We start from the raw sequence: 22,666 nt of genomic DNA on the forward strand, positions 1-22,666 counted from the left end.
GGTGTCCCCGGCATGGAGCTGGGGCAGGGGGTGATGTCCAGGGCCTGGGGACAGTGGATCCTGGGGGCGAGCAGGCAGCCAAGGAGAGGGTTGGAGCCAGCACCCTGGTGAGGGTCACTTGGGAGTGACAGGGAGGTGGTGGAAGTGGACAGTGGATGCTCCCCAGGGATGGGGGTTGGCACACACCAGCTCTCCGGCCGGCTACCCCAGTGTGCCACTCCGGACTCTGGATGCTGCCCACTCGCCCTGCCCGTCCGCCTTCCGGAGCCTCCAGGGAGGTACACTTGGGGCCTGGTTTGTGGACCTGGTGTTCTCCCCTGGGCTCCTCCAGGTGGGAGGCCAGGAGGTTTGCGGCTGGTGGAGAGGGGGTGCTGCCCGCCACCCTTTTGCTGTGGCCCTTGCCTCCTGCTGTTGTTTGGGTTGTTTCTGTCTCTGTGTGTGTTTTCAGTGCTGGAGGTCGAACCCAGGGCCTCACGTGCTCCAGGCAAGCGCTCTACCACTGAGCCACAACCCCGCCCAACGCTGCAGCCCGTCTAATTTTGTTTTTGAGACAAGGTCTCCCTAAGTTGCTGAGGCTGGCCTTGAACTTGCCATCCTCCTGCCTCAGCCTCCTGCATTTCTGGGATTACAAGCCTGAGCCCCTGCACACCTGGCCTTCCCTCATGTTGTTGTTGTTGTTGTTTTTAACTGCACCTACAGCCTTTAAACCTTTTGTCTCCTCAGTTAGGAGGCAAAAAATAAATTAAAAAACTGTTGTCTCTCCAAACATAGGACTTTTGAGATCCTGGGCTAACAATGCCTTGCACACAGTAGGTACTTGATAAATCCCTTTGGCCTGAAAGGACATGGAGGCTCAGGAATACTGAAGAAACTACTCAAAGGTCACTTTGAGTGCCTAGTGCAGGGATCAGACTATCAGCCTCAAGTCAAGTCTGCCTGCCCATTTTTGTAAATAAAGTTTTACTGACACCCAGCCACACCTGTACATTTACCTATCACCTCTGGTTACTTTCAAGTGGTAAAGGCAGAGCAGAGTCCTTGCCTCAGAGGTGTCTGTCCCACAATGTTGAAAATATTTACTATCTGGGTCTTTACTGCCAACCCCAGAGTGAGTGTATGCCGACCATGTTCAGCGCTCTTTGAGTCTATTCTCCGTTAGTCCTCCCCAAACCCGAGGAGATGGCAGAGTAAAGCCAGGCAGGTTAAGAAAGATCCAGGGTCACACAGCTCGGAGGGGGGAAAGCCGAGGCCCATTTCCTTATTTGTTAATCCATCTGTCTTCAATTCTAAAATGAAAGTGTGCTCATCGTAAAAGTGGGAACACAAAGGTCTGTAAAGGGGAAGACCTCATCAGTGGCCCCTCCCAGGCTGGGCAGCTCATCAGTCCAAAACCATCTTCCTTCAAACATGCACCCGCTTATCCGGCACCAGCAAGCAGGAAAACAACGGGTCTCTGGAAGCTCTCCAGGCCTGCCGCCCCAGGTCCCCGAGGGTGGGCGGCCGGAGGGCTGCAGCGTCCTTATAAACCCTGGGAAGAAGGTCTCTCTCTCCCGCTATGGCCAGGAAGCCGGCCCCCTGGCCTCCTGCACCCGCCCCCTCAGTCACTCTGGAAAGCGCACTGAGATTCGTTAGCCCAGGTCCAGCCCTTCGGCCCCAGGCTCGGCCTCCAGCCTGCCCGGATTGCTGCTGTCCTTCCTGGCCTGGTTCCCCCCCTCTGGCCTCTGCGCCTGCAGCAGGGTCGCCAGCCTCTCTTCGCAGCGGTTCCCACCGCGGGCCGCTGGGACCTCCGGGGCTCCTTCTCCCCTTGCACAGGTCAGTTTGACCCCGTGCGCCCGGCTCCTCGGGGAAGGCGCTGACTCTGACTGTGGCCGGGGCGGCGAGGGCGGGACTGTCTGGGAACCGCCGGCCGGAGCCTCCGACTGCCGGGCCTGCGCGCCGGCCTGCAGGAGGCGCAGCGCGGGCGCGCAGGGGAGCGCGGCGCGCGCACGAGCCCACCCGGCCGCGCCCGGACAATACCCGCCGCGCGCGGCGATGCCCGCGCCGGTGCCGCCCCCGCGCCGCGCAGCCCCGGCCGCCAGGCCCTAGCCGCCCGCCAGCGCCGTCCCTGCCGCGGCACCGCGGACCTGACCTCGCGCCGAGATGGAGTGAGTAGGCGCGCGCCGGCCGCCGCCCGGGGGCCCCCCGCCCGCCTCCGGTGGGGGCGTCGCGGCCCCCGCGCGGACGCGGCGGAGCCGAGGGGCTCCCGACTCCAGCAGCTTCCAAGGGGCCGGTCCTGGGGCCTCCCCCTGCAGACCCCGGCGGCCACGGGCCGGGGTTGGGGGCGCGGGCTGGGGGCTTCCGGGACCTGGGCAGGCCCACGCCCGCCCGCGTCCCTCGGGCGAGCCTCGGCCACCTGTGGGTGGGCGGCCTCGGGGAGCGACGACCCCTCCCCAATGGCACTTGCCGGCCGTGGCCACGCACCCCTCCCCCGCCCCGGCCTGAGCTCGCTGCTGCTTGCGCCCTGGAGGCGCGCTTGGCCAGTCCTGCTCCGCCCTGCGCTCCCAGGGCCTGCTTGCTGTCCTGAGCCCCCGCCCAGGCCCAGGTCTGGCGCCAGGTGTTGTCCCGAGTTGCACTGTGGGAGGGGGCCTCGCTGGCCTTCCGTCCTTGGGCGGAGAAGTACTAGGCCTTTCCCAGAGGGAAGCTCGGGTTTGATTCCCGCCCCTCTGGAAGTCTGATACCCTTGCCCCAAGAAGGGGACCCAGAGGTGTGGCTAAAAGGGCCGGGGAGGGGGCTGCCGCTGGAATCCTGGAGCTGTGCGCAGCAGGGGCAGCCGAGTTCCTTGGCCCGGGAGCAGCTGGGCAGATGAGCGACTGTATACAGGTGCCCGAGGAGTGTGCCTGACCACGCAGGGCTCCGTCCCCTCTTCCAGCTGAGGGTGCCCTCCAGGCCCCTCACTCCCACAGGTGGGCCGGAGGTAGCTGGATGTGTTTGTTGGCAGTGGATTGGGACACGTCTTCTGTGGTCACCGATCTGACACTTTGTGAAAGGGCCAGCAGTGCCCCACTCTGGAACCCCATCCCACCCAGCACGGCTGGCTTGGAGGGCTGTCCAGGCCAGAGGTCCCTTCCCCTGCCCTTCCCTCTGGCTGTGTTTTCTAAGTGGTGACTTTCCCCTGGGGATTTACCCGGGACCCATGACCTGCCACACCCTGGCCTGGGTGGGAGCCACCTCCTCCCTCCCTGCCTGGGAAAGGAGAGACACCCAGTGTCCTCTGCTTTTGAAAACCCAGACAAAGGCCTGGCCTGCTCCCCACCCCGCCCTGGGCGCCCAGCCGGGGCTCAGGGGAGCCAGGGCCTGGGCTGGCCTGTGCCCTGCCCCTGGCTGGGTTTTCTGCTCCCCTCTCCTGGCCCAGGGGAGTCTCAGAGCCTCCTGAGGGCAGGACCTGGGCAGGGTGTGGCCATGGGAGGGGGCTGCCCAGGGCAGGAAGCAGGGAGCACCCCTACCCAGAGGAGCAGCCTGAGGGAATTTGCTGGTTGGGCCCTATTGTTCCCCTTCCCGCTGCCCTTTCCTTTTCTTTCCCTTCTGGAGATCGAGGCTCAGAGAGGGATAGCAGCTGCCCCAGGGTCACACAGTACACCGAGAGCCCCTTCCCACACTGGCCCTGTGGCTTCTTGGGCATGGGTCAGCTATGACCCATGGGGCCCTCACTGGGCCATCAGTCGCTGTGTACGGGTGCAACCAGGGCTGGGCATCTGCAGCTGTGGACAGCAGGGGAGAAAGCCTCTTTCCGGTTCCCTGGTGACAGAGGGTAGGAGAGGTTTCATCAGAGACTGCCCTGCCTCTGGGCCTTCTCCTCTGGGCCAAAGTGGACTGCAGGCAGGGAGGGAGGCAGCGCAGCCAGAACGTGACAACTCACCTCTCCGTCATGGTCTCACAGCCCACCATGCTGGAGACAGGCGCTGGGTGCTGTGGCGCCAGCAGTGATGGCAAGTTTAAAATTGCATTTGCGGATCGAAGGAAGCCAAAATGTTGATGTAAGTCTTGATTTTCGTTAACAATGTGAGGATTTAACAGAGATCGGTGAGTAGCCAGGGAGCATGCAGGATGCAGTGAGCAGGTTCTTGGTGGGGACCTGTGCCCTGGGAGGCGTGTGGCCTGGACTGCCCCGTTCCTCCTCCGCCCTCAGCTGGGCCCTCTCCAGAGGGAGAGTGTGCTGGGTGCTCTGCACTGGCAGATCCCCCTGGGGAGAAGTCGGTGGGTTAAGGCAGGAATTCAGTGCTGACTGGATGCAGTGACCAGCTTCCATTTCCGCCGTGACTGTCCTGTGCTCAGCTTTTTGGCTCTTACGTTTGGGGCAACAACTTCTGGTTTTCTCCGTCTTGGTAACAAGGTAGCGTTCTACCCCAGAGGGAGGGCATTTGGTTTGGACTGTGAGCCCTCCGCTGCGGATGGAGCCACTGCTGGCTGGGAGGAGGCAGGTGTGGCTTGTTTGCTCAGTTCCTGGACACTTGCATCTCCCTGGCCCAGCCCTGAGCGGCCCTGAGCGCCTCGCGCTGGTGCTTGGTCCCTACAGCAATCTGAAGTGGGAAACAGGCCCAGAAAGGTCAAGAGGTGTCAGGAGGCAGGGGCGGAGCCCTGGGGTGGGGTTTGCATCTGAGCTGTCAGGGTGGGGGCTGGGGTGCTTTTTGGTGCCTTCCTGCATCCCAGGGGCTATGGCCGGGGTGGGGGATCCAGCGTATCAGATACAGTGGCATCTGCTTTTAGTTTTCTGAGCCAGATGGAAGGGATCCTTGGCAGGGGTCTTGGCCCCAGGCACACATGCAGCCTTCTCCTCATCACTTCTGTGACTGGTTTGGAAGCAGGGGCTCCCCTGAGGGTCTTTGGACATGTTGCTTCCCTGTGGCTGATTTCCTCCTGCAGAGTGAGGTTGGGTGCTGGCAGGTGGGGACTTGAGTATCTTCTGTGCCACCCAGTGCCAGTTTCTGCCTCAGCCCATGGCCAGGTCCATCCTTGGCAGGGGCGGGAGGGGATGGGGAAGTCTCGGATCTTAAAGCTGCAAAATGGGCTGATGTTCTTAGAAAACATGACCTTTCCTTGTATCCTGTCTTAGTCCAGACCATCATCTGCTCACATAACAGATGCTGCCTGTTGACCTTCCCACCCACGCAGGGTGAGAAGTGTGGGAAAAGCTGTGTACAGTGGCCACGCTGGTAACCCCAGTGTCTTGGGAGGCTGAGGCAGGAGGATCTCAAGTTCCAGGCCAGCCTGGGCAACTTAGTGAGGCCCTAAGCAACTTAGCAAGACCCTGACTTAAAATTTAAAAATTGAAGAAATAAAAAAAGTGTTGGAGGTGTGGCTCAATCCCCAGTACCAGAAAAAAGAAGTGTGGGGAAGGTCTCCTGGCTTCTTCCACCAGGGTCCTTTCCTATGAAGGATGGCGAAGGGTTTACCCAGCAGGCAGAAGTGTGCATCTGGTGGCAAGAGTGGCACTTGCCAAGACCCAGAGGTGGGAAGCATCCAAAGATGGGAACATTCTCTGGTTTGTGCCAGGCCCGGACCACCTGCTGGAGAGCTGTGGGCAGTGTCTGAGCAGCAGAGGAGCAAGGGCCATGTAGGCATCAGGGGTGGGACCAGGAAGGAGCAAATTGGGGCTCAGCTCTGACAAGTACATCTCCACCAGAGCCAGGGGGAGGCCCTCATCCTGGCAGGTGAAACCTGACTGCAGAACTTCTCCCTTCCCACCCCACCTCTCCTCTGCACTCCTTCCCGCAGTGCTGGGGATGGAACCCAGCCCGTACCTGCTGTGAGGTGCTCCACTGCTGAGCTGTACCTCTCCCCGTTTTTATCTTGTTTTGGGATGAGGTCTCACTGTGTTGCTCAGGCCGCCCTTGCTTGAGATCCTCCTGCCTCAGCCTCCTGAGTCACTGGGACGACAGGTGTGGCTGCTGCGCCTGGCTTTGTGGTGGTCAGAGCTGCCCCAGGGATAGGCACTCTGCTCAGGAGTCTGTCCAGGGTCCTGCTGTCCTGGATGGTGACTCCGTGGAGGTCTCTGTGTCAAGAGCGTCAAGGAGGTGGCTGTCTCCTGCCAGAGGTTTCCAGCAGGAATTCAGGGACTGTCAGAGCTGGTCACTGGTCATGGGGACAGAATCTGAACTGGGCTCGGGTTGGGGAGCAGGGTGAGCCAGGCCTGGTGGTGGGCGAAGCTTAGTGAGGACCAGAGCAAGGGCAGCCGGGTGGGGGCGCTGCAGGGCAGAGGAGTCTGGGTGGGACGGTCCAGCCCTGGAACCTCCTGGGCACGGATGGCAGTGGCCTGGGCAGGGGTCTGGTGACCCCTGTCACAGATCGAGCAGGTGTGCCCTTCGCCAGCATGTGCTTACTGACCCAGAGACCCAGGCAGGACCTCACACTGCCCGTGCAGGTGGCAGGACCACAGCCCAGCCTCGCCTGGCCAGCGGAAAGGTCAGCTTGGATGGGTCAGCCCACTGAGCTCCTCAGCCTTGCTGAGGCTCCAGTTCAGGCCTCCTGACTCCTGTCCAGTGTCCAGCTCATGTTCTTAGTTCAGGATGAGCAGCCCTGACCTCACACTCCAAAATCTGAAGCCTTCTGAGCTCCATCCCTGGGTGGGGACGAGGACAGGACCGTGGGAGGGTCCCCTGCCCTCAGAGGCCGGCCTGGCCCTGGCCCTGGCTTCTCCCCAGCTCCACAGAGGAGAACCATGGTCACCTTCAGGCATGTGCGTTCGAGGTGTCCCTGCGGCTCAGGGGACTTCAGGCAGTCCGGGTCCCTGGCCCAGGACGCCTTGAGAGTGGGCTGATATTCGTACTCCACAGCTTGCTCCAGAGCACTCGTCCCCCCCACAAGTCCACCCCGTCCCCACAAGCAGCCCCGTCCCTCCAGCCCTGTGCCCTCAGGTCCATGTCCGTCTCTGGACTCCTGCCCTGGACCCTCCTGTCCCTGGGTCACACCTGTGCCCTGTGTGTCTGGCTCTCACTGAGCACCAGGACCTCAGGTCCATCCACACTGCAGCGGTCACCTCGCTCCTGCTCTGGCTGAGGACTCTCCAGGTAGACTGACCACATTGTGTACCCTTTTGTCCACCCGTGGACACCTGGTGTTTGTGTACTCGCTGGCCAGCACTCCTGGTGCTGGGTAGGTGAGGACCCTGCCTTAGCTCAGTGTAAGTCTGACAGCGCCTGGGCAGAGGGACAGGGAGGCACGATGACGGGTAGATGGCCCTGGGGATGGCAGGAGTGTGCAGGGCAGGGGCGGAGGCCAGGGGCCTTGGGCTGGGGGCTTCCTTTGAGATTGCTCCCTGTCCAGCTGACAGTAGGTACCTGCTGTGTGCCAGGGACAGCATAGCCCTGTCCTCTTGGAGAGACAGGGAAAAAGCAAGATGACTGAGCATGTCTTGGTGCTCTTGGGCGGACTGGGGGCTTGGAGGTGCTAGGGTAGCACTCAGGTGGTCAGAGGAGGTGGCCTCTGAGAAGGAGCCCAGGACAGGTCTGGAGACAGCAGACCTGAGTGTCCAGGAGTGAGGAGAGAGGGCTGGTCTCAGCTGGGTCCACCCCCAACTGCCCCTTCCTGCTGTGAGGTCCAGGGCAGGGTCCACTGCTGCCCCTCCCATCCCAGGCTAGTGACCTGCCCTGGCGCCCTCTGCCCCCGGGTGATGCTCCTGGGGTTCTCCACTGTCCCCAGGGATGTGGGGCCTGGGAGCCCCCCAGCTGAGCGCTGAGGGGCTGGACACCTGGAGGGCTTCCTGGGAGGCGGTGAAGGAGGGTCCAGGAAGGCTCGTGGACGGGCGAGGGGCCAGACCATGCCGTGAAAGAGCTGGTGCCCTGGGAGTCCAGGGGGACCAGACAGGTGAGGTCAGGCCTGCCGTCTCCAGCCCACAGTGGGGAAGGGGCGCCTGGCTCTCTCACCCCCCTCAGGCCCTCATGACTCTCACAGGGCTTGACCAAGGTCACCGTCAGCTGTTTCCTTTCAGTTAGCTCAGGAATGTTCTGGACACTGGGCCCATCGCCAGCCCTGGGATGGGACCCTCATGTTCCTGCCAGTCCAGCCACAGCTTCCAGGGCAAGGCCTGTGGGGAGACCCGCTACACCCCCACACCTCCAGACAGGACCGCCCTGCCCTGCCTGCTGGGTGACCTTGGGCCTGTTGCATAACCTCTCTGGTCCTTTAAAAAACAAACGCCCTGCTATGCGAGGCCCCTGCGGGTTGTCATTGGGCTGGGCCCCGTTAGCTCCTCTCCTGGAGCCTGGATTGTCTCGCCCTCGCGGGTCCTGAGCCGCCCACCACCACGCTGGAGCCCAGATTTTGCTCCAAGCGCCGTTAAAATAAGCGCGGACAAGACGCTTGCCTACGCAGATGGTGGGCGCCCAGGCGCGGCGTCCTCCCGCAGCAGCTCAGAGCTGCTGCCCACTGGCAGCGGAGGCAGGCGAGGCTGAGAGGCCGGGAGAGGTTGCCTGGGGTCACACGGCCCGCGGGGCCGCTGCCACTCGGTTCTGAATACTCGGCGCCTTCAGCCCCAACAGCTTCCCACCGGCAGGCGCCTTGGTGACCGCCCGGGCGGGGTGCCGGCGGCAGGACCGTCCCGCGCCCCGGCTCGGCGAGGCGCGCCCCGGCCCCGGCCTCGCGGCTGTCCCGCGGGTGTTTACAGCATCTTTATTTCGCGGCCGTGGCGATGAGCCTCCCCCCGCAACCTCCGCGGCTCCATCCTCCCCTGCCCGGTGGTGGCCGGCGGGAGGTGCCCCACCGCGGCGGCAGCCCGCGGGTCGACCCCTCTCCCGAGAGACAGCCCCCAGCCCCGGCGGGAGCGGCCGGGGGCGGGAGGTGCTCAGCGCGGGCCCCGCCCCCGCGTGCCGGGCCTCCCTGTCGCCATGGGGACAGCGCGGTTGCCAGGGCGACCGCCTCCCGCGGGCCCGCCATCCATCACCCGCCGATGCGGCGCCCGGGGGCGGGGCGGGGCGGGGCGGGGCGGCTCTGGCGCCCCTAGGCTGGGGAGGGAGGGAGGGGGCGCAGTCTGTCTGGGATGGAGTGGACGGAGGGGTGGAAATGCGCTTCCGGGGCCTCTCTGGGAACACTGTCCTGGCGCCTCTCTCTGCCCGCCTGACCTTCCCCTGCCCTGGCTCAGGGGACAGACCGCCCAAGCAAGGACACTACCCGCCTTGTCTCCAGCCTGGCAGGCTGGCCATACAGCCGTCCCTGTGTCGGGTCTGAATGGCCACCTGACTGCCGGGGTGGGGACAGGACACTGGACTGCCGGCCTACCACCCTGTGTGCACCGGAGTCTTGGAGGCTGTGTGGACCCCCTGCGGCAGCTCTGCCCACTCCCAGAAGCTAGGGCGGAGCTGGGAAGGGCGGCTCCGGTGTGGCTCTGGGGCAGTGGCTGCTGGGCTCCCACTCTCCACCCCTGGCCTTGCCCTGGGGACCTGGTTTCCAGCCATGGGGAGTTCACCACAGGGGGCCCAGCAAGTAGGAGGCCCTGCACAGACATGAGGCTGCCACAACCTGTGGAGCCGGGGCGGAGAGGCCACAGGCTGGGCCGTGCGCTTCTGTCCTGGTTCCATCAAAGCGTGATGGGGACAGGGAGACTTTAGGCAGGAGAGCCACAGGGTCTAGTCTCATTTGAGAAGCTGACTTGTCTGAGAGGAGGCCAGGCTAAGGCAGCAGGAGATGGTAGAGGCCTGGGCTGGCACAGGGAGTTGTAGGGCCAGCAGGAAGGGGCAGACGTGCAGACCCTGTGGGGAGCAGAGTGCAGACACTGAGACTGCATCACACGGCAGCAGGGCAGGCCCACAGCTCCAGCTGCTCTGGCCCTTCGGGAAGGGCCTTAAGTCAGAAAGCTGGATCAGACCTTTCCTGAGCCTCAACCAGCCAAACCTAGCATCCTAGAAGAGGGAGATGGGAAGCCACAGAAGGCATGGCCAGCTGCACTGCACCCTGGATCACTGGAAGGGGTAGGCGCTTCCTGCCAGGAAGGGAGGGGCTGGGTGGGGTCCCCTGTTGGGCTGAGCTGGGGTGAGGCCAGGACTCTGAACCCTGGGGGTCCGGCAAGGTGCAGCAGGGCTGTCTGCACCCTGAGCGGCCTCCCAAGCTGGGGCTGAGGTGGAGCCAGTGTGGTGTGGGGTTTGGGAACTGCTTCCCTGCCACACTCTTGGATGTGATGGGAAGGTACTTGTCACCCCTGGGCAGATGGGGAAACTGAGGCCCGGGAGGTGCAGGGGCTCTTGGGAGGGTCTGGGCGGCTCCAGGACTGACAGGTCAAGGGGCGTTGAGGGTGGTGGGAGACCCAGAGGACAGCTGGCCTGTGCTCTCAGCCCCTGGGAGGAGGAAGGTGGGAGGGGAGGACGTGGGGTCTGGTTCCCTCTGCTCACAAGGGGCCGCCGGCCCTGCCCTCCTGCTGCCCAGGCCAGCAGCTCATCTTGGGGGCAGACAGTGGGAGCCCCTACCACAGGCCCCAGACCCCCAGCTCCTCTCTGGCTTTGCAGCAGCTGGAGACATGAGGTCATTAGCACACCCAGGGACAGGTCTAGGGTCCTGCTCCCAGCGTCCACTAGGCTCCTGCTACGGGTGGTTCCTGGCCAGGCAGAGCAGAGGCTGGGCGGAGTCAGGGTCAGGGAGGAGTTCTCCAAGTGTCCCCCAGACAGCAGGAAACCCTGCTCCCAGGTGCATCTGGCAATGCTCATGTTTATTGAGCACCTACTGCATACCAGCCCTGGAGACTACTGTGAAAACCCTGGTGGGAGGCTCCAGATGAGAAAGAGAACTGAGTGGAGCCCTGGTCTTGCTGCTGCTTTGCTGTGTGTGCCTGGAAAGCTCGTGCTCTCTCTGAGCCTTTGGGCTCCTGTGGACTCCATTGGAGGCTGGTGTGGGAAGCACTGGAAGACCAGGTTTGGGAGGTGGGGCTGGTGCTTCCTTCGCCCTCCTGGTTTCCCTCTCTGGGTGGGTGAGAGGCTGTGGGGCGTCCACCCTGCTCCCTGCAGTACCCTTCTGGTGAACTCCTGTGCATCCATCCTGGCCCAGCCTCGCCGCCCCCCTCCCCAAGCCCGTCTGCAGGCAGAGGTTGCCCCCTCCTGTTCAGCTCCCTGGGACTGTTCCTCCCTTGGCCTGCCCTTGGGATGCTGCTGGAGGGTTTGCTGAGTGAGTTAATGAGGTTGTGAGGGGGGTAGAGTGCCTTGGAGCGGGCAGGGAGGCCCCTTTACAGAGGGGAAGAGGGTCAGTGGCAAGCGTGGGGTCCATGCACGAGGGCAGAATCCAGAGACTGGCTGGATTTGGGGTCTGGCTGGCCGTGGAGTGGATCAGCTGGCCGTCTCCTCTCCAGGGTCCTGGAGGCAGACCGCTCGTCCCAGCAGGAGCGGATCCAGGCTATCGCAGTGAGTCCTGGCCAACGGGACGCGGGCGGGGGGACTGGGGAAGGGGGTCTTGGGTGGGGCCGGCGGGCCGAGTGCCATCCTCACTTCCAGAGGACCTAGGTCTGGGGGTCTTGCTGGAGCTCGTGGGGCCCCGGTGGCCTGGCCCAGCCGACCCTGCATCCTCCCTCCCACCAGGAGAAGCGGAAGCGGCAGGCGGAGATCGAGGGCAAGCGCAGGCAGCTGGAGGAGGACCGGCGGCAGCTGCAGCACCTCAAGGTCAGCGGCCCAACCCCACCCCAGGCCCCCTCCCGGCCCTCAGCCGCAGCGCGCCCGTCCCGACCCGGGCCTGACCCGAATCCCTGCTTTGCAGTCCAAGGCCCTGCGGGAACGCTGGCTGCTGGAGGGCACGCCGTCCTCAGCCTCCCAAGGGGAGGACATGAGGAGGCAGATGCAGGAGGAGGAGCAGAAGGTCCGGCTCCTGGAGGGCTCCATCTCCAGGTGGGTGTGGGGGTCCAGCTTCCAGGAGGGTGCTGGGGCTCCGCCTCTGGGTGGGGGCGGTCAGGTGGCAGAACAGTCAGGATCACTGGGCTCTGGAACCGAGGTGGGCCTGGGTGCATCTGCTGTAGAAGCCACCTTCCCCCCAGGAGTGGACAGGGAACAGCCCGAGGGCTGTCCTCAAAAAGAAAATGGACCTGTGGTCTTGGAGCACAGGATGGAGTTGCCTCCGTGGCTTCAGGCAGCTGGGCCTGCAGGAAGTTCAGGGGTGGGGGCAGGATGGGGACAGTGGGGGGCTGGGAGAAAACGAGCTTCCAGGCAGGCCAGGGTGACTGGGCAGGGCGGAGAGAAATGACCCTCCACCAGGAGAAGGGTCTGAGAGGCAAGAGCCTGCCCAGCCATGCGGCACGGGGCCCCTGCACTGGACCTAGGCTGGCCAGAGTCCTGACCGACTGGCTTGAGGGGGCGTGTGTCGGGGGTGCGGGCTGGGATGTGCTCTGGTGTGGGTGGTGGAGACAGGGACGTGGGATCTGATGCATGGGTGAGCTGAGGATACTTTCTCCCTGAGCTGGGTTTCTCCACTGGTGGGCCGGGGGCCCAGGAATCCCTCCTGGCGGGTAGGGCACTGGGCAGGTGGGGCTGAGGCAGCCTAGCCTGGGAGGGAAGACCACTGAGAGGGGAGGTGTCTGCAGGCAGGAGCACAGCTGAGGAAGGCACTGGAAGCTGTTTTCATCTCAGCCCTGCCGGGCGGTCCTAGGGGAACAGGTTTCCTGGGGTGGTGTCCAGCGGGTGGCTGGCCTGAGTGGAGCCCAGCCAAGCTGGGTTTATTTGTACCTATATCTCCTGACACATTTTTTCCATTGTCCCTGGAGAGAGAATGTTTCCTGTTGAAATAAATGAATTTGAGTGGAAAAGGGGGGAGTTTGAACCACCTGTGAAGGGATTTGGCAGAGCCAGCCCTGGTGGGAATGCTGTTCTGCCCCTTGCTGGCTGCGTGACTCTGCTGTGCCTCAGTTTCCCCTGCTGTAAAGTGGTGTGATGAGAATACCTTACGGGGGGACTGGGGACATGCTCAGTTGGTAGAGTGCTTGCCTTGCATGCACAAGGGCCTGGGTTCAGTCCCAGCACCACCCCCCAAAAAAAGAAAAAAAAAAGAGAGAGAGAGAGTACCTTACAGGGCTGTTAGGAAAAGTCAGTCAGTGAGTCCTTGGGTAGAAAGTGCCAGAACAGCGCTGCAGACAGACACCTCTCACCTGCCCGCCTCAGGCTGGAGAAGGAAATCGACGTGCTGGAGGATGGAGAATCGGCCCCAGCCACTTCAAGAGAGAACAAGGCGGCCCCCAGTCCAGCCCGGGCCCTGGCCCCAAGCCCAGCCAAGGAGGAGCCCCAGCCAGAGGTGGTGTGTGACTCACAGCAGGTGAGATGTTGTGTGGGCAGGTCCCTGGCCCTGACCCCGTTCTTCAGCAGGGTGCCCCGGGGCCCAAGCACAGAGAGCAGGTGCTGGGTTAGAGGCCCTGCTGCGTAGCCTGGGACACGTGGCTTGGCCTCTCCGAGCCTCAGTTTCCCCATCCATGAGATGCAGGAGCAACTAGAGCCCTAGCGAGGGATGTCATGAGGGTTCAGTGAGTTGGAGCATTAAGCCCCTCACACCAGGCCCACAGGGAGGGAGGTTTTCACGAATGCCACCTACTTACTGTCATTGCTGATGCTGTTCTTGTGCACCTACTGTGCACCTGGCCCTGTGCTGAGCACTTTACGTGTTTGTTTGACCCCCACTTCTAGGTGGGAGCAGTGTTCTGATATGATGCCAGATAAACCCGAGGCCCAGGGAGGTCAAGCACCTGGCCCCAGGCCAGACAACCGGGGCATGTTCCCTGGTGGGCTTGGCCTTTGCTTCTGGGGTCTGCCCTGTAGCAGACATGTTAAGACCAGGCCCCTAGACACAGGGTCGGCACAATGTGTAAGATGTGTCTAATGCCTCTACCCAGTGGGCTCAGCAGACCCGAGGGCTTGCCTCCTTGCCTGCACCATGGCCTTGCTGGAGTCAGCATGGTCCCTGCCCAAGGAGCTGCAGCTGGAGAGACAGCCCCACTGTGTCCTTTCCAGACTGCTCTTCTGGGGCTGCTGGTCTGGAACCCTCTCTGCTGACTGTGCCTGGTTTGGGAGGCCAGGAAGATGGAGGCTGTGGGACCTCAAGGAAGCTTCTGATTCACAAGAGGCTGGGCAGGCTTCTTGGAGGGTGTGGGTCTTGAAGGTTGAGTAGGAGTTCTCCAGGCAGTCTGCAGATGAGCTGGTGGGTCACTGGAGGGGAACGAACACTCTGAGCTGCCTGTACTGCCCATGGGCATCCTGGGGAGAGGCAGACCCTGACCAGGACAGCAACCTCAGGGGCAGTGAGCATGCACAGAGCTGCTCACTGTGGGGGACTTGGTTGGAGGGCCAGGGACTCAGCGAGGAGCCACCGTGGGAAAAGCTAAACAGAGCCTTCCAGGTGGACGGGACATTATACACAAAGGCAGGACACGGAGACAGAAGGCGGTAAGGGGGCAGTAAGAAGACTGCCGGCTGGGCAGGGCAGACCACCAGAGAACTGGTCTTGGGAGTGGACAGCGCCTAGGAGTGTTGGGGGACCAGAAAGTGTGGGGCGCAGCCAGAGACCGCCCCACATTCCAGCGGGAACCCCAGGAGAGACGAGACGGGAAGCAGGTGCACCGGGTCGTCGGCCGCCCGCGCCCTCCCGGGCGCCGGACTCGCAGCCGGCAGGGCGGCGGCTGACCCTCTGCCTCTCTCTTGCAGACCCCGCCGGGCACGCCCACAGGTAGGCGCGGACGCGGCGCGGGACCGCGCGCCCCCTGGCGGCCGAGCGGGGAGCGGGGTGGGGCGCGCCGTCCTCTGCCGAGCGGCTTGGCCTGTCCGTCATCCCTGCGCTCAGTTTCACAACGCCGGCGAGAGGCCCGCAGCACCCGCTGCGCGCACAGAGACCGGCCGCCCGCCCGCTCGCTCAGGTCCCTGCGGGTGGGTCGTTCTCCGCTTTTGCGTCTGTACAGTGGGGCGAGAAATCCCGATGGCGGCGCTAGCGATCGAGGGCCGGTGGGACTGACCAGGGCAGCGGCAGACAGGCCCTACTCGCGGTGCAGGAAAGGACAGAAGTCCCGGCATCCCAGCCCCAGGCTGGCAGCTGGATAAGGGGCCCCGTCGGGCGTTGAATGCAGTGTAGATTGAGCAGGGTGCTCCCCAGCTCAAGGGGCCGACGGTGAATCTGCTCAATAGGAGCCACGTTTTCAAACGTGTCTTAAGTGGGCCTGTCTCCCTGCAAAGCAGGAGAGCCGCCAGTGGAACACAGCGGCCTGACAGATCTTAGGCCCCATTCATGGTGTGTTGGTTATTCACAAGAAGAGGGCTCCTTGTGTCACTGTGTCACTGCAGAATTAACAGTTAATAATTAAAGTGCACCCATGCAGCCTCTCGTGGACGTTGTGAAAGTCTTTTGAGCTGAAATGAGAACCCAACTTGACCTTTCCTTTTGGGGGAGGGGCTCCATGTGTGTTGGGGGCCTGGTGCATGTAAGGGGCCCAGGCATTGGGGGTCTGGGTGCACTGGGGGCCTGGGTGCATGTAAGGGGCCCAGGCATTGGGGGTCTGGGTGCACTGGGGTCTGGGTGCACGCATGCATGGGGAGTTGGGGTCTGGGTGCACGCATGCATGGGGAGTTGGGGTCTGGGTGCACGCATGCGTGGGGAGTTGGGGTCTGGGTGCACGCATGCGTGGGGAGTTGGGGTCTGGGTGCACGCATGCGTGGGGAGTTGGGGTCTGGGTGCACGTATGCGTGGGTACCTGGACCTGTGATGAGGTGGTGTAACCTCTCTCCCGCCCTCTCTCCACCCCTGCCTGCCCAGCAGAGAAGCAAGTCTCCAACACTCCTGTGCGGACGGTCAGAGGCTCGCCCATGATGAAGGCAGGTGGGTGGCCCCCAGGCTCCGGCCCTGTGTCCAGCCACTGCCCGGGCCACAGCTCAGTCCTGAGGGCCTGGTGGGGTGGGGTGACCCAGGCCTGCCGTGGCAGGGTCGGATGGGGCAATGCTCATGGGGGTGGTGGCTGGGCTGAGGCCGGGGCTGTGGACTGGGGGCAGGCCTCCGCGTCCCTCTGCTTTAGCACTTGGTCACACGCTGGCCGGGCTTCCCCAGGAAGGCGGGCCCTGCGCATGGCGACTTTAACCCAGTGCCCCACGCTTCCATACTCTTAACCTCCACGCTGGCCCCTGGGTGGGGGTGGCCACAGACCTGCACCTGCCCCGTTGCTGAAGACCCTGGCTGCACATCCCACCTGCTCCTGGGGCCACAGGCAGCAGGACCACTAGGGCAAGGCAGCTGGGCGGGGCTCGTGTGCAGCAGCCAAGTGCCCAGGTCAGCACCGCAGCCATTCTCTGTCTGTCCTCCAGCCGGAGCGGGCTATTCTGCCCGTGCACCCAGGGCCTGGCACCACACAGGGCTGGACAGGGACCATGGAGGTGTTGTTATTTGAGTTGGAGAGGGAAGGGAAGACGGAGTAGGGGAGTAGGGTGTGACAATGTTCTGAGGGAGGGAGGGTCTCAGGGAGGCCCAGGGTCCCCTGCATGGTGGCAGAAGCCCAGGGGAGTGATTCCTAGAGTGAGGGTACCTTTAGGGCCTGTGCCAGTTAGGGCCCTGACTGGCATCCAGGTCTGGTACCCCCTGCTTTTTCCCTTGGCCAGAGACTTCATGCAGTGTATAACCTGCCCAACTGTGTGGGAGGCCTTAGAAGTTGATGTCCAGAGACAGGAATATTAGGCCACTCAGGGACAAGAGATTAAATAGCAGCATTCATTCGACATTATTGAGCACCTGCCCTGTGCCAGGGGTGAGGGGCACAGACTGGGAGCCTGTATTCTGGTGGGAGCAACTCACTCTACAGATTAAGAATACAAAGCAAAGAACGTGAACTCCCAGGGTTCTGGGCACAGGGAAGACTTGAGCTGTGTCCTGAGCTGGGGGCGCCGTGGAGGGCTGAGGACCTCTGGTGCCTGTGCGGAGAACAGACGGGCAGAGCTGGGAGTCCAGGTGTGGATGGTGGGGACTAACGGTGAGGAAGGAGGCTGGGAGGGAGGCTGCAGTGGGGTGTGAGGGAGAGGCTGGGGAGGACAGAACTGCCCTGACTGGGATGGGAAGGCCCAGGGGCAGGGCAGGGCGGGTCTCAGGGACCTGGCTCTGGGGGGCGAGGGAGTAGAGTTGAGGGCAGTGTCCTGCTGGAGATCAGTGGTAGGCCTGGACAAGGTCCCAGAGCAGAGTGGAGCCCAGGGCCGAGCTGGGCCTGAGCACCAGAGACCGGGTGGGAGGAGGAGACCCGGATGACCACCAGGGTTGAGGGGCTTCTCAGATACCCAGAAGTGAGCCAAGCTGATGGGGATGGACAGCAGGCTCGAAGGGTCCTGGACCTTGGCTCTGCTGTCCCTTCAGGGTGGGGTCTGCAGGAGCCGCTCCGTGGCCCAGCCCTGGACCCCTTTCTTCTTTCCCCGGGCCGGCTCGGGCTGCGGTTGGGGCCCAGAGCCGAGGGCCATCCTCCAGCAGGTGCTGTGGGGACCCTGCCTGTCCCAGGGATTCACTGGGGTGAGTCTTAAGAGCAGCAGTGAGCTGGTCCTGGAGCTGTGGCCCCAGGGGTTCTAGGGCCCTGCAGCCTGGGGACTCCATGACAGCCGTCAGCCCAGCTGGGTGAGGAAGCACGGTGTTCAGAGGGTCAGGGTGAACAGAGGTCAGGCTGGGCTGGGCGCTGGGTGGACTGGGCCTCCCCCACCCACTCTGCTTCAGGTGATAGGATGGAACCTGGATGTGGAGATGAGCCTGGTGGCCAAGCAGGGCTTGGTGTGCAGAGAGGGAGGGACAAGGGCCCTGGGGCAGAAGGCAGATGGGCCTCAAATGCCCACAGAGGACCTGGGCCCTGGGCCCTGGGAGGCATGATGGGCCTCGAATGCCCACAGAGGAGCTGGGCACTGGACACTGGGCCTTGGGAGGCAGAAGGGCCTCGAATGCCCACAGAGAAGCTGGGCCCTGGGCCCTGGGAGGCAGGATGGGCCTCAAATGCCCACAGAGGACCTGGGCCCTGGGCCCTGGGAGGCAGGATGGGCCTCGAATGCCTGCAGAGGAGCTGGGCACTGGACACTGGGAGGCTGGATGGGCCTCAAATGCCCGCACAGAAGCTGGGCACTGGACACTGGGCCCTGGGAGGCAGAAGGGCCTCGAATGCCCGCAGAGAAGCTGGGCCCTGGGCCCTGGGAGGCAGGATGGGCCTCGAATGCCCACAGAGGAGCTAGGCACTGGACACTGGGCCCTGGGAGGCAGGATGGGCCTCCGATGCCTGCAGTGGAGCTGGGCCCTGGGCAGGGGAGCCATGTCCACACCGCGTGTCTCTGCTTGCTCTGCACTGCCCCCTCCTGGCTTGGCTGCCGCCGCAGGGCACACAAGGGGGTGGACGGCGCGTGACCAGTGCTCTCCTGCAGCCACGTACTCAGTTGAGATCACTGTGGAGAAGGACAAGGTGACAGGGCAGACCAGGGTGCTGTCCAGCACCACACTGCTGCCCCGGGAGCCACCTCCTCGGGGTATCAAGGTCTACGAGGACGAGACGAAAGGTAGGCCCCCGCCCGCTGCCCTGGCAGAGCCTGGTGGAGGGTGCAGACCCCGCAGGGTTGGATGCAGAGCAGAGCAGGGCTCCCCCAGCCACCCGCCGGCTCAGGGATCCTCGACCTGACCAAGGCCCAGCGGTCACTCACTCCAGAACTGCTGTGGCTGGACCTGTTGCAGACACAGGCTGGAGTGGGAGTCCTCGTGGGATTCAGCTTCCCACTCACTGGGCGGTGGGCCCAGCCCCTCCTGAGGTCCCTCATGGCTGTGTATTCACCTTATTTTATTTTTTAAAAAATATTTTTTATCTGTCAGTGGACTTTATATTTGTATGTGGTGTGGAGATTCGAACCCAGTGCCTCACAGGCGAGGCAAGCGCTCTACCACTGAGCCACAACCCCAGCCCCTATTTTATTTTTTAAAGAACTCTTTTTGGTCCTGGGGATTGAACCCAGGGGTACTCCATCACACATCTACGCTCCCAACGCCCCCATTTTGTATTTTGAGACAGGGTCTCCCAAAGTTGTTGAGGCTGGTCTCAAACTTGCAATCCTCCTGCCTCAGTCTCCAGAACCTCTGGGATTACAGGTGTGCACCACTGTGCCCGGCTTCACTTATTTATAACTAACTAATTAATGTGTTTATTTTGCAGTTCTGGGGGTTGAGCCCAGGGCTGCTCTACCACAGATCTACACCCCCAGCCCTTTCTATTTTTATTTTGAGGCAGGGCCTCACTACATTGACCAGGCCAGCTTTGAATTTGTGATTCTCCTCCCTTGGCCTCCTGAGTAGCTGGGATGACTGGCGTGTGCCGCCTGCCTGGCTGTCATTTAAGCGATCATATTGTGATGAAAGCTACTGGAAGAGCCAGGGATGTACAGGGGCCTCGGGAGTCTCCAGCCGGGGTGGGGCGGGGGCTTCTCAGATGAGGTGGGGAGGAAGCACGGCAGGCCCAGCGTGGTCAAGGCCTGAGGTGGGTGCGGTTGCTGGGACAGAGGGACTAGGCAGAGCGCCAGGTGCCATGGGCGGGGCTGAGCAGGGCCTTGCAGGCTGAAATCTGATTTCGTTTTCAAGACGCCTTACGGGGGAGCCCAGTGGTTAGCGCTTGCCTCGCATGCAGGAGGGCCTGGTTGCATTCCCAGCACCACAAAACCAAAGTACGTGCACAAATCAAGGGTGCTTCCAAGGGCCGGAGGGTCTAGCGTCAGGGACGCCGCCAGGAGGTGGGGTCCCAGGAGGATCGGCAGCCTGGAAAGCCTGTCTCTGGACGTGACCCCACGTCACGGAGTTCTGTCTTAAAGTGTGACTCATCAGGTGCGGCGCAGTCACCCCATGGGGAGGCCCGCCCCATGAGCAGCCCCGTCCCTCCTGCACCCACAAGTCCGCGTCCGCCGCTGGACGCCCCCTCCTGTCCCTGGTCACACACTGTGTCCTGTGTGTCTGACTCTCAGCATGAGGTCCTCAGGTCTGTCCACACTGCAGCGGTCACCTCGCTCCTGCCCTGGCCAAGGGCTCTGTGGGTAGGCAGGCCACACCACGTGTCCTGCGTCCACCTGCAACCCTGGATGCCTTGCCTGCTGGCTTTGAGTGCTCAGGAGTCTCCGTGCAGTTGTGGCAGCAGGTGTCCATTTCTCAGCTCTGGTGTGCTGGCCAGGTGGGGCCCCTGCTGCCTCGGCTGCTGGCCCCAGAGCCTCAGCACCGTGGTGCCCCCCACGGAGGCTCCCGCCCCTGCCTCACTGGGCTCTGTTCTGGGGCAAGTGCTCCCGGGCAAGAGTGGGCCCCAGCGCCCCACCCGGGTCCCCACTTGGTCGACCAGACCTGCCCTGCCCCTGCCCGCTGGGACTCGACCTGCCTGACTGGACTCTGCGTAGGGTGGGAGGCGAGCCGTCCACCCTACGGACGTGATGGGGGTAATGCCCAGTGGCCCTCCAGGACTCACATTCCTGTCCTGGGCCCCACCCTCAGGGACCCCTCCCCAGGTACGCGGAGACAAGTGGCGGGCTCTCCTGGCATCCAGGCACAGGACCCCTGCCCGGGTCAGGACCAGGTGCTGCCTGGGCAGCCGGCTGCTGGGAGGGGTAGCTTAAGCCCTCGGGGCTGAAGCTGGTGCTCAGGGAGCACAGCACGGCTCAGCCCAGCAAGCGGGTGCTCAGGGAGCACAGCACGGCTCAGCCCAGCAAGCAGCAGGGCCCAGGCACACACAGCCTTCAAGGCATCTCTAGGGAGGACTGAGCTCACCCAGGACCCACCCAGTGCACCCAGAGTGTGAGAAGCCAGTGTCCCTGTCGCCCTCACCTCCCGCCCCCGGGATGGCAGACCCCTGCACGGAGGACCTAATTCTGAGAAGCAGCCGGGTCCAGCCCTGGCCAGCTGGGCCACTTGGTCTAGATACTCCCCTCTTGTGAATCCTCTTTTTTGCTCCATTTACCATGGAAAGAAACACCCAGACCTACTGTGGTAGACTTTGTTGCTGTGACGATGTGCCTGAGGACAGCAGCCTAGAGGAGAAAGGGTTCGTTGTGGCTTGTGGTGCCCCGGTCAGCAGCTTCACGGCTCTGGGCCTGAGTGAGGCGGGGCATGGTGGTGGAAGGTCACAGCAAGGGAAAGAACAGGAAGCAGAGACGGGGAGAGGACGGAACAGACCCAGGACGTCCTCCCCTGCTTCCTGCCGCCTCTGCGGTGTGTCCGCCGTCCAGGGATCACCCCGTGAGGAGGTCCAGCCCTCAGGCTCCACCCACTTCCCAGAGGCCCCACCTCTGCACACTGCTCTCTGGGGACCAAGCCCCTCAGTACAGGAGCCTTTGGGGACAGTCTAGATCAAACCGTGTCCCCTGCTTTGCCAGGTAGCTGCACAGGAGTGGGCTGGTCCAAGACTACGAAACAGTCTCAAAATGCAAGATGGCGAAGCCCCAGTGCAGTGTTCCGAGGCTTCCTCGATGCGCCCGAGTTTCTCCTGCCAGCCACTGGCTGCGCCCGCTGACCTGAGGGGCTGTAGGTGTCCGTCAGGGGTTCTGCCTCCGTTGGGGCCCACTCACAGCTCTGTCTCTCCCTGTGCAGTTGTCCACGCCCTGGACGGCACGGCCGAGGACGGCATCCACCCACTGAGCTCCTCAGAGGTGGATGAGCTCATCCACAAAGCAGACGAGGCTGCTCTGAGCGAGGTGGGGTCCACCACGGGGGCAGCGGAGACCCGGGGGCCCGTGGAGGCCGCCCAGACCACACCCTCCCGGCGGGAGATCCCAGGCGTGCAGGCGCAGCCAGGCGAAGCCACGGCGGGCCCGCCGGGCATCCAGCCCGGCCAGGAGCCCCCGGTCACCATGATCTTCATGGGCTACCAGGATGTGGAGGATGAGGCTGAGACCAAGAAGGTGCTGGGGCTGCAGGACGCCATCACGGCCGAGCTGGTGGTCATCGAGGACGCCGCAGAGGCCAAGGAGCCTGCGCCGCCCAACGGCAGCGCCAAGGAGCCGCCCGGCCCGGCAGGCTCCAGGGAGGAGGACCAGGTGGGGCCCCAGGCCACCACCAGCGACCCCCAGGACCTGGAGGTGAAGAAGCAGCGCTGCAAATGCTGCTCCATCATGTGAGCCAGCCCAGACCCAGACCCCGGCCCCCGCCCACCACACCAGATCCCGCCAGCCCGGCCCCTCCCGGCGCCTGCCCACCCACACCCAGACCTCTCGGCCCCGGACACGCAAGTTGCTTCACGTCCCTTGAGTTTCCTTCCAGTGGAAAGAGGGACGGGGCCCCACCTGGCAGCACACCCCGCACCAGCTGGACCCCGAGCCGGGCTCTGGTGGGAGAGAGACGGGCTGGCCTGCTTTTCCGAGCAAGGCCCCCATGCCGCAGCCGCTGCAGGGTGCGGCTCCACCCACCAGGTCCTGGCTGGTGCGGCCTTGGCCAGCCTGCCTGTGCCTTCCTGCCACTCCACGTCTCTGAGGGGCCTGGGGTCTGGGAGTGGGGCTCTGTGGGTTCCCTGCCAAAGGCGCTGGCCTCCGACCGTGGGCAGTTGGGGTGAGTCCATGCTTCTTCAGGGGCTTGAGGTCTTAGAATGGAGCATGGGCTCCTCTGGACACCCCCAGCCTGACCGGCACCCCACCAGGCCCAGCCAGTGGGCAGTGGCACCTGGGGAGGCGATGGGGGATGTGGCCCCCTCGGGGGTCTGTGACCTCTGGGCTGTCTTCTCAGCAGGGCAGGCGGGGTCCAGAGC

The 22,666-nt window shown here is 63.4% G+C and overlaps 1 protein-coding gene across 5 annotated transcripts; it reads left to right on the forward strand.

Annotated features, from left to right (window-relative positions):
• Positions 1-1,540: 1,540 nt before the first annotated feature.
• Positions 1,541-22,319, forward strand: PALM (paralemmin). 5 transcript variants are annotated; one of them, XM_079116589.1, is made up of 9 exons: positions 1,541-1,812; positions 11,303-11,354; positions 11,529-11,609; positions 11,704-11,831; positions 13,095-13,245; positions 14,625-14,646; positions 15,724-15,786; positions 18,336-18,467; positions 21,517-22,319. In XM_079116589.1, exons 1-9 carry the CDS (start codon positions 1,556-1,558, stop codon positions 22,041-22,043), a joined length of 1,413 nt encoding a protein of 470 aa, XP_078972715.1. In that variant the 5' UTR covers positions 1,541-1,555; the 3' UTR covers positions 22,044-22,319. The 5 variants fall into 5 exon arrangements, with proteins under 5 accessions (XP_078972715.1, XP_078972716.1, XP_078972717.1 ...); XM_079116590.1 differs by having other exon boundaries at positions 15,727-15,786; XM_079116593.1 differs by lacking the exon at positions 1,541-1,812 and adding an exon at positions 1,951-2,144.
• Positions 22,320-22,666: the final 347 nt, after the last annotated feature.

Source organism: Sciurus vulgaris (assembly GCF_902686455.1).
Source record: "Sciurus vulgaris genome assembly, chromosome: 16".
NCBI classification, from domain to species: domain Eukaryota; kingdom Metazoa; phylum Chordata; class Mammalia; order Rodentia; family Sciuridae; genus Sciurus; species Sciurus vulgaris.